This window comes from Ranitomeya imitator, chromosome 2, assembly GCF_032444005.1.
Source record: "Ranitomeya imitator isolate aRanImi1 chromosome 2, aRanImi1.pri, whole genome shotgun sequence".
Taxonomy (NCBI): Eukaryota; Metazoa; Chordata; class Amphibia; order Anura; family Dendrobatidae; genus Ranitomeya; species Ranitomeya imitator.
In genome coordinates this window covers 128161525-128173263 of record NC_091283.1, presented here as the reverse complement: position 1 = coordinate 128173263, position 11739 = coordinate 128161525, and the positions used below count along the sequence as shown (strand labels likewise).

The 11739-nt window shown below is 40.4% G+C and overlaps 1 protein-coding gene across 1 annotated transcript; it reads right to left on the bottom strand.

Annotated features, from left to right (window-relative positions):
- Window positions 1–1421: 1421 nt before the first annotated feature.
- Window positions 1422–9828, bottom strand: LOC138662086 (G-protein coupled receptor 12-like). The gene is made up of 2 exons (XM_069747225.1): window positions 9620–9828; window positions 1422–7003 (listed from the first exon to the last, which is right to left on the bottom strand). The coding sequence occupies exon 2, from the start codon at window positions 6999–7001 to the stop codon at window positions 5976–5978; it is 1026 nt and encodes a 341-aa protein (XP_069603326.1). The 5' UTR covers window positions 7002–7003; window positions 9620–9828; the 3' UTR covers window positions 1422–5975.
- Between the last annotated feature and the right edge of the window lie 1911 nt (window positions 9829–11739).

Below are 11739 nucleotides of genomic sequence, written 5' to 3'. Positions count from 1 at the left end.
ATCCGTCTAAGGGGGCTGTTCAGATATCCGATTTTTTTTGTGGACCAAGTGATCTGTGCAAGGTTGCGAAGACGTCTGATATTGATCCGAAAGTCGGCTCAATGGGTCCATGAAAATAATCAGATGGCACACGGATGACATCCAAGTGCTGTCTGTTTTTCACGGATTGCTAGATAAGGGAAGGTAGAGAAGCTTATTTTTCTCATCTAACAAAAATGATCAATTTGATGAAACTTGGTGACACTCTGAACAAAATCACTGGTGAATCTAAGAATGTTTTTCACATACGTGAAATAAAACAACGTCTGAACGAGCTCTTAGAATTAGGATTTCACAACTATCAGAGAACCTACAAAATTCTCAGTGAACAATTGGTTGATACAAAGCCAACATGGAAAAGTAGCAAAAAAAATAAGAATTAAATAGCAACTATATTAACAGAAAAAAGACTCGTAAATAAAGCTCCATGTACAGTAAGGCGGGCAAGTCACCTAAAAGAGAATGACCTGTTTCTTGTCACAGGGCATCACAGAAACAGAAGACTGATAAGATTATCCATCCATGACACAAATCATATAGACATGTTACAGACCAACAGCTGTGGAGACCCCTTCAGTGCCACGAGTGATGTGCCGTAGAGGCGAATGATGGAAGAACCTTTACATTCTCACATATTTTTTTAAATTTGAATATTAGAACCAGACTTTTCTGTGGAGATTCTGGATTGTTCTTGGGATAAATTATTTATCTTGAGGTGCTCATGGTGACGGCTGTGCAGATTCAGTAATGTGCAGCCATAAAACAGACCCAAGTCCAGAATTCTAATAACATTCTGCCCTTATCATTGCCGATTTGCATCAAGTAACTGCATACAGAAATAATGCGGTGCTGCCGATGATGCCTGTCCGGCACTCCGTTGGTTCGAATGTGCCCGGCAGCAGCGCTGATCAGGGGTTTAGATTCCACTTGCATGATATCTTTGGCACTAAATACACATGATCCATATTAGCGGTTTACTATGGTCAGGGTTTTTTTAAAATCTGTTTTCAATCTTGTTTTCGGATATAAAAGCACAATCACCAGCTGACTATTAGACACGATGACCACTGCTTCTGCTCACGGCCTCCACTAAGCAGCAGAAAACAGGTTCTTATCTGGTCTAAGTACAACCCTTCATTAGCAATAAGGCTGCAGCAGCCTTCGGTTGATGTTTTGCAGTGCTATCATTAGTAAGTACATACGGAGAAATGCAAGTAATTGGTTCTCTTGTACAAGATAACGTTGTGGGTTTCTCTAATTTCTCGGAGAAAGTTATATGTATATTTTTATACCAGCAAACAACTGTAAAAATGAAACATTCACACTTATCACTGAAGAGACTTCACAGAGCATTAAACAAAGTGCATTATTTTTTTTTTTTAGAAGTTTTACAGTTTTTTTTTTCCAGATCTCTAAATAGGGATATGTGTAAAAGTTCAGGAATATTCTGGCCTGGGACTTATGTAGACAACTAATAAATTATGTGCTTTACGCTGGATATGTAAAGGTATCAGCAACCTTTCATTCTCCATTCTTCTGCCCTATATATAATTAAACAGGACCTGTCGCTTGCCATAGGTATATAATTGTGTTCCCGGTGTAAATGCTGCTGTTCTCCTGAATCTGGTTTTTTCTTGTGTGCCTTCACCTCTCCATTACCAAGATTTGGACCCTCTTTTCTGTATGTATATCGAGTCTTTTTAGACAACTGGGTGTGGTCATCAACTCTTCTCTATGGGAAAGTTTTTGGAGACCACGCCCAGTTGGATACATTGATTAGATTTAAGAACTAGGAAGAGGAGACCATATCCAGGAATGGAAAGGTGCAGGAACAAAAAATAAATAATCCCAGATTCAGAAGAACAGCGGCATTTACACCAGTAAAAAAACTTATTTATGGCAAGTGACAGGTCATCAGCGTTACTACTTCCATATATTGACAATTGTTGGTAATTTAATAATAAAGAGGTGTCATTGGAATCCTGGACAAGTACAGATGTAGGGAAAGTGTATTTTACAAGCAGAATAGGCTTCAAGGCAACATTGGGAGTGTTTTTCCTGACAACAACTTTGGAGTGTTTTTGGACTTTTTTTGCAACAGCATCTTTTTTTTTTAACAGTATATGTAAATTAATGAGTGGCTTCCAAACGGAAGAATGAAGAGGTGACTTATTATAGCCGAGTCACAGCTTTCAAACCCTAAAGCAGTTAAAAGAAGCTCAAAAGGACTGAACATGTGCACAGCAACTCATTTTGAAATTGCTTTTCATATGGTAATAATTTTTTTAAATTCATTTTTCAGCTGGATTTTAGGCGGAATATGCCTGATAATGACACCATGTGCATATACCCTGTAAGTTTTACAGGAGATGAGCACAACCATCTTGTTTACCCCCAATAAGGAAACTGCTTAAAGGGAATCTATCAGCAGTTTTTTCTACCTAATTGAGAGCAGCATGATGTAGGGAAAGAGAACCCGATTCCAACGATGTATCCCTTAGTTTACTGGGTTCAGCAGTTGTGACACAATCAGAGTTTTTACACGTAGGATGTTGCTGAGCTCAGAGAGCTGCCCCTGCCAACAACCCTGATTAGCAGCTTTCTGTATATTTACAGTAAGCTGTTAATCCGTGTCGGGGGCGTGGTTGGACCAGGATGCACATGAGCTGTAGTCCAGACAGTGATAATCTCCTGCTGATAAAACACTCATTGTACTTAACCAACAGCACGCAGCTTAATAAGTGACACAGGACTGAAATCAGTGTCTCGGCTACTACCTCATGCTGCCCTCAGATTACATAGCATAAACCAGACATATTCCCTTTAATCAATCCTCCCGTATGGCTTATGAATAATCTATAAACCTTAAAAGACATTGTTCAGAAAAGCATTTCATGTCTTTGCGGCTGCTTTACTTAGGTAAATATAATGCTATCAATTTAACTATGTGAAACCATAGTCAAATCATAAATCCAGCTCTGCTACATCCAAACTGGTTTTAATGGAAACTGAACATTTTTGTCTTATACCCCATTAAAGAAAACATCTATATATATAATTGTCTAAGGGTTTTTCCGTCTGTCTGTCTTTCTGTCTGTCTGTGTGTCTGTCTGTCCTGGAAATCCCGGCTCTCTGATTGGTCGAGGCCGTCAGGCCTCGACCAATCAGAGACCGGCACAGCATCGACATAGAAATCCCGCGTCTCTGATTGGTCGAGGCCGCCAGGCCTCGACCAATCAGCAACGGGCACAGCGACGATGATGTCATAAAGGACGTAGACATCCAGCGTCTCTGATTGGTCAAGGCCGCCAGGCCTCGACCAATCAGCAACGGGCACAGCGACGATGATGTCATAAAGGACGTAGACATCCTGCGTCTCTGATTGGTCGAGGCCGCCAGGCCTCGACCAATCAGCAACAGGCACAGCGACGATGATGTCATAAAGGTGTCATGGTTGCCAAAGATGTCATGGTCGCCATGGCGACGATGATGTCATAAAGGTTGCCTCGATCAATCAGTGACGGACACAGTCTGCCGCGAATTCTGGAATCATCATTGTCCATATATTACAGGGACATGCATATTCTAGAATACCCGATGCGTTAGAATCGGGCCACAGTCTAGTTTGTTATAATAGTTAATAATTTCCCTAACAAATCTGTTTATACCTTTCCTGCAACTGACCAGAAAAAGAAAACAGGAATGAGTTTACAGGTGATATGGAGTCAATACAGGGCTGACGAGAAATGATTACCAAATGTTAATGGTCATGTGGGTGGGTAACTCCCACCTTGGTTAATGGTCATACTCTGAGCCGGGCTGGTACGGGCAACAGCAGCCACATTCCCATCAGATGGTAAGATTATTAGGGGTAAACCCCAGTAAAGAATGATCCACAATAATCTCTCCTAAGAATTCTGGCAAGACAAAGTAATATTTATGTAATTTTCTTAATGCCTGGTGGCCATTATAGGAAAAACACTCACTCGCAACATTAATACATTCAATTTGGTGGAAGTTACTGATCATTATTGGTAATCACCAGCAGTTAAGTGTTGAAACTCAATGCTTTCTCATCACTCACTAGGCCATATACAGTAAATAGGCTAGACATACACTTCTAATAAAGTTATAGATCTTATTAAATTATTGAAATTTAACCCTACTGTCCCTTTAAGTGACCTAAAAAGAGCTACAGTTCGACTGCTGGAGCATGCACCATCGTTATTAGTTCCTCTTAAATTTGAAGAACAGGTCCAATGGTGATGCGCTACATGGGTTCAACAAAAAGGCATACAAAAAACTAGGATCACACCACAACTGGGGATCAAGTATGCCTTGTAATTAAGGCAAAGATATACTGGCTGAACATATGCCAGGACACGTATTTGGCAGATATCTTGCAAATGAAAGTCGATGGGTCTGATCCATTATTGCATTTGTACCAGTTTTTTGTTTAGTTTTTGGTGTTTTTTTACCTGTTTATCATTTGGAGCTCATTTTTCTTTACTTTGCTCCTTTTTAAAGCCTATTTTATGTGTTTTCCTGTGTGTCCTTTTTTATTTTTCTTAATGTTTACCATTGTGAGCACGCTTTTTCTTCTGGTCGATTCATCAATTGCGACTTTTTTAAAAAGTTCACAAAATTTGTCACAAATGTACTTTAATCTATCCCTGGAGTGATTTTATATGCTCCAGTTATTTTGGCACATATTCTGTGACATTTAGTAAAACATGGTCAAAAAAGTTGTAAAATGGGTCAAAGAGAAAACAATGGAGATCACAGAATCCTTCTCCCCCATTTTGAACAATTTGGCACACAAAAAAAGCGTCAAGGCATACCACAAAAAAATAAATAAATGTGACTTTAAAAGAAAAACGCAAGTGATGAATCAGTACATGAAACGTATGTTTCCGGAAACTTTCCCACTTTATACGTTTATCCCAAGTTTTGTGTGAGCCTAACCTAAAGTAACCAAATACAAAAGCAGCAGAGATGAAAATGTAAACATGAAAAAAATTGGCAACTGTGTTACAGGCACACCACATGTGATGCTAGTGCATAAAGAACAGTTATTCTGCTTCTCCATTTTGACCAACAAAATGCCCAGGCTATTTAAAGGGAATCTGTCAGCAGGTTTTTGCTATGTCATCTGATGGCTGCATTAGATAGAGGCTGAAACACTGAATTCAGGGATGTGTCACTTATGTGATTTTGTTTATTTAGAATCTAGGTTTTATCACAAGGAGATTATCATTGCCAGGTCTGATGTGCACTTGCTTGTTAGTCTGACTCCGCCCCTTCCTGTGAGCCTGGGGGCGGGTGCAGCTTACTCAGCTCTGCTTCATGCTAAATCTAAAAACCCTTATTGTGTCACAACTGCTGCTCTCACTACACTAAGTGATACATCATTGGAATCAGGCTCACTTGCTCTATCTTATACAGATCTCAGGTGAGGTAGCAAAAACCTGCTGATAGATTCCCTTTAAATCCTTGTATAAGAGCAGCACCTTTATACTATATTTGTGCCTTATGATAAGAGTAGTCTGGACTGTAAGATGTATAACAGCATGTTTTAATGCCCACGGTTCCTTGCGTAGGGTCACAGTGAACCACATACTGACAATGTTGCCTGTAGATGTGGGGATCTTATTTAAACCCCTTCACATCCAGACTACTCCGCTTAGAAGGACTTATGGACTTTTCTTACAATATTAGGCTGCAAAACAAGAAAGCAAATGCCGACATATCTACCATATGAACAGTACCAGCTGATAAACCTGTTGGAACAGAACATGGAAAGTGCTCCTTTGCATGTTTTAAAGCAATACGTTGGATATCAACAGGAAAAATATAGCAACATTTGACATCTTTTTTTTTCTCCATCTCCTCCCCAGTTTGGCACAGTTTGTTAACGAATATACAACTTCAAGTCCCTATACATCACTGGAAGTTCTAGGTCCAGATAAGAACCTGGGTGGCATACAGCCACAGCAAGCAAGCCATAACGACTTCTGGATGTCTGGGTTTCTGAAAGCGTAAATAATGGGGTTGATGACGGAATTACAGGCAGCTGGCAGGACCAGCGAGTAGGTGTATACCATAGGGTAACTGGAGTCAGCAACTAAGGAGTACACAGCAAAGGGAATCCAGCATAGTGCAAACGTGCCCAGTATAAGAGATAAGGTTGATACCCCCTTCCTTGTGCTGGAGGCTTGAGATGTGGCCATGAATTGGTGCTGAACCGCAATCTGCTGGGCATGGCGGAATGCAATCCTGCAAATCTGCAGATACAGCTGCATCATCAAGGCAAAGAGCAGGAGGAAGGACACCGCCAGCACAGCTGCATTATTTCTGGTCACTGGCTTCAGAACACTGCAGGAGGACTGTTCCCTAACACAGTTCCACCCCATGATGGGTAATAAGCCAATACAGATGCAAAGTGCCCATACCAGGAGTATCATCAGGTAGGTGAAAGTTAGAGTTCTTTCTGTGTGATATGTCAGGGCATTGTAGAGAGACAAGTATCTGTCCACTGTGATAGCCAAAAGGCTACAGACCGAGGCCGAAAAAGAGGCTATGAGGAGCCCTGCTGAACTTAGCGTAGCCACTTCGTTATTAAATACATAAAGAACTATAAAATTCACAATAAGTCCCATCCCAGCCAGGAGATCAGCCAGCGCCAGGCTGCCGATGAGTATAAACATGGGTGCCCGGAGGGTGGGCGTATAGAAGAGTATAGCAATCACTATTGCATTCTCGCACGCCATGATTGTCCCAGTGACACAAAGGATAATATCCCATGGGTTGACAGACTCATCTGGGGAGAGGTCAGATGTGGTGACGGTGGAGGTGTTGGTGTCCCATGGGTCATAGGGGTGGTGATGAGACATCCTGCCGGAAGAAGAGTTGTGGAGATACAGGAGGTGTTCCATGGTGGCGGCTGCAGGCTGGTGAAGCATCGCTGCACATCAAAGAGACAGAAAAATAATGATAAGGTTAGAACAGAATGAAAACGCATTGTTCGGACCCTCAATGTCATCTTGACACGTTCCAATACAAAGCTCGGTATGCTAGTGACAGAATAAGGCTGCCGTCACACTCGCAGTATTTGGTCAGTATTTTCCATCAGTATTTGTAAGCCAAAACCAGGAGTGGGTGATAAATGCAGAAGTGGTGCATATGTTTCTATTATACTTTTCCTCTAATTGTGCCACTCCTGGTTTTGGCTTACAAATACTGAGGTAAAATACTGACCAAATACTGCTACTGTGATGGCAACCTAACTGGCAAATATTGTGCTGGGGTATAACAATGCCTCATCCCTGTATCGATCATTAATATATAACTAAATCCAATACATACACATAAATCATATAATAAACAAACGGACACATAACCATCAAGGCCCCATTTAGAAACAGTCATATTTCTAGGTAAAGTATTGATAATGTGTCATAGCAGTGAGGAAGGACAATCACTAGTTCCTCACATAAGGAAGCATTTCCTCGTCCACAGACGCTTTGCACCTTTTATTTTGACCTCCACATATAAGATGCCAAGCCATGTATGTCGCCACACTGCCGGATCTGCGAGCAAATGGCTCCTAACTTCTTTTCTCTTCAGCAGGCTCTGCTGCCCTTTTCCATGCAGTCTCCTTCCCCACCAGCCAAGGTGAGATGAGAAAGGCCGCCTATTCCTTACCCATGCGTGCGCCTGTTCCTACAGAGATCATTACACAGTTTACGCTTTTGCTTCGGCTGCTCGTGAAAGCTGAAAATTATAGGATATATTATCGTAATAACAATAGATCCCATGATAAGCTGCACTACAAGTCTCCCAGCAGAAATATCACATCTCTGGATATGTGCGTTTACCCAGAACTAACAAAGGAGACTGTCTGTGTTTCCACTGGATTAACAGATCACAAAGGATTTCTCTAAGGTAAGGCTACAACATACAGTTACCCATTCACTGGAGACAGATCATTGCCATCTTGTATCTGCAGGATTTCACCATGCAGGATATCCCTAAGCTTTCAGGATGCTACTGACAGTAGCTGCAGGCCATTTCTTCCTATTCGTGGAAGGCATTCAGTGTGACCGCAGCATACATTTCATGCTATCTTCACACACAAATCAAATATCTAATTATTAAGGATAATTCCCTTTTTTTCCGGGCACCAGATAAAAAATCATCTCAATGCACAATGGACTTTTCACTGCATGTGAGATGTCTCTATCCAGTGACCCTGCAGCCCAAGAAGGGCCTGAGCTGCCTCCTGCAAGATCAATGTATAGCCTTCCGGAATATCAGACTGCTAAAGCAAGGGTTACCGACCATAGGCTGTGTGAGCATTTATAGGGTGCAGTATGGCATATACACTATGTATCTAGAGAGAGAGATAGATACTGTAGAAAGATAGATAATAAACACTGTAGATAGATGATAGATAATACATAGATACTGTAGATAGATGATAGATAGATTGATAGATAGAGATAACTTGTAGATAGATAGATAGATATGAGATAGATAGATGATAGATAACTTGTGTTTAGATAGATAGATAGATAGATAGATAGATAGATAGATATGAATAGACATAAGGATAGATAGATTGAAATAGTTAGACGCAGATTTATAATTGTAGACAATATAGGGTTAAAAGCATGTACAATATTGGGTTGGAAAGAATCTTACCTGTACAACATATGTAAATGGCTTCTATTCCTAGCATAAAATTGTATACTATAATCCTAGCTGTATTTGATTTGCAGATATAATACAAATAATTAATAGATTTAGACAACTAGAATAGATAGATAGATAGATAGAAGAATTAAATGAAAAATAAAATAATGCAACAATATACTAATGCATGGAATAAATATATCACGTTTCACCTGGATTACGTGAAAGTGTTGCTTTAATTTAGTTTAATTTGTAGGTAGATAGACTATTGATTGATAGATAATAGATAGAAAAATGAAATAAAGCAACACTCATCCATACGAATGCAAGGAGTAAATATATCACTTTCCACCTGAATATTATGGAAGTGCTGCCTTATTTTTGTTTAATCTGAAGACTGATACATAGATAGATGGATGGATGGATGGACACATGGATGGATAGACACATGGATAGATGGATAGACACATGGATGGATAGATGGATAGACACATGGATGGATAGATGGATAGACACATGGATGTATAGATGGATAGACACATGGATGGATAGATGGATAGACACATGGATGGATAGATGGATAGACACATGGATGGATAGATGGATAGAGATATGGATGGATAGATGGATAGACACATGGATGTATAGATGGATAGACACATGGATGGATAGATGGATAGACACATGGATGGATAGATGGATAGATGGATAGACACATGGATGGATAGATGGATAGAGATATGGATGGATAGATGGATAGACACATGGATGGATAGATGGATAGACACATGATGGATAGACACATGGATGGATAGATGGATGTCATAGGATACCAGGGACCTATGCATACACACATACACTTGTAGACATGCAGACTTCTTCCTACCTTCCTTCTATGATCTCCAGCTCTGTCCCTTTGTGCTGCTAGTCCTTGCACTGCTTGTTAAGGCTCAATCCTTGGTTAACATTGCTAATACTGCTCCCAGATAGCAGTGGCTTTGACTTGCACTTAATATTCTTGCCCCATTGGGTCTGCCGAGAAATCTCAGCTCTGACGTCAAAGTGTTCGCTTATATTCATGATGGGCTCTGAAGTCTGTGAATCAGAGGGGGCTGTGAGCAGAATAATAATGAGCGCACACTCACACACACACACAGGGGCACACACCACACCTCTGGAATTTCATTCATAGATTTCTCCCTGTATGGGACACACCTCCATTGGGTCAGCGCCTACAATCTAGCTGCACTTGTTCTACATTCATGGGGGGATTCAGGTTGTCTCTATCCTTTACCATTAGTGCTTGTGATGGTTGGTAAATCTCGCCCCGTGTGAATCTTCCTGCATTACATAGATTTGCTGCAGCCTCGTTATAATAAACATATAAATCTATGACTACAGTACATTATTTTTCCAATAAAGCAAGGCAATGCATTTTACGCACATATTGCAGAATGCATCGCTGCATATTCACAGGTTTTAATTTTCTTTATTATTTGTTCTCATCTTTAGAATGATAGACTTTTTGATTAATAATCCTCGATTCCATCCTTTTAATCTGAGTACTCTGGAAATGATAGTGTTAAAAATGTACAATATTGCAGACTACCGCCTCAATGGTCCAGGGAGGACTCTGCATTGAAATATCCCTTTAACCCTTTCCGTCCAGATTTCAGAAAAATCCAATCTGCCGTAGGGCTATGTTCCCACCATGAGTATTTGGTGAGTTTTTGATATTGTAGATTTTCTGTACCCATTAAGTAAATAGGTTACTTACATTTTTTTTTCCTAAACTGCAGCCCCCAAAAAATTCACCATCGTGGGAACGTAGCCTCAGTTCTAAGAACAGAAAATGGCAGCTCTTGTCAATCAAGATTTAAGCTCCACCCTTGTGCCTCACGCCTCACCCCATTGTCAGTGACGTTCTAACCAGATGCTAATGATGTCATGGATGCAGGAACGCTCGAGCCTGTCATTAACCCTAACCCTCTCCATGCACGTAGCCCAGACATCCATTGTGAGGCAGCCTGGCAGGGATGGGGTTAAAGCAACAACCTTTCCTGCGTCATTAAACAATCTTTTGTCCTTTATTTTGCTGCAGAGAGTAGATTTTTTTTTTCTTGCAGTCAATACATTTTCCTCTTTGACAACAGTTTCCATAGAAATAATAGGAATCAGGAATCCCTCACCCTTAGGTCCGTCTATTCAATGTCTTTGTTAAACACCTGATGCCAGAAGACATGCAGAGTTTGCAATAATAATTTGCTTTATTCCACTGGGGATCATTGATCTAGTAATATATTTAGCATAACATCAAGCTCATAAAGAGATGATTGCGTGCCACAAAAAAAAAAAAATCTATCATTAATAGAGCCAAAGATGGAGAATTCCTTCAAAAAAAATGAGACTTTTCCTTGAAACAATGAGGCTATAGGATGTGATTAAATTAATTCCTCCACATGCACTAAAGCATGATAAATGCTTTCGGATCCACGTTATATTAACCCATAACAGTTTATCGGTTCATCTTGTCAGTAGACAGGGGAAGCTGCTGCGTTTGACGAGAGACGCTCCTCCGTACTCACTAATGAGGTCTATGTATCAAGCCCGCACTGATCTATCTTGACGCAATGCACCAGTTTTGGCTCATGGTTCACAAGCCTCTTACATGTGGAGCAGTCTGGTAAAAAAGGAAGGGTCATATTTTTTTTTTGCAATGAAAACTGACAGTGCATCTACATGCACTTGGTCTGAGAACCATGGTGTTCGTAGAAATGAGGTTATAGGAGTATGCAATATTAATCATTTTCATGTGTTGATACAACTCTCCAATATCTTCTCTAAGATGTTGTCTTATCAGATCACAACCTCACTAGAACTGTTTGAGTCATGTAAAAGCAACTGTAATTTTCAGACTACCATTAAGGATTCGTCTTTGAGTGATGGAGAATCCAGACCATAGTTCCCACCAGTCAGTGTTGTCACAGAGGACATTATATGGATCGG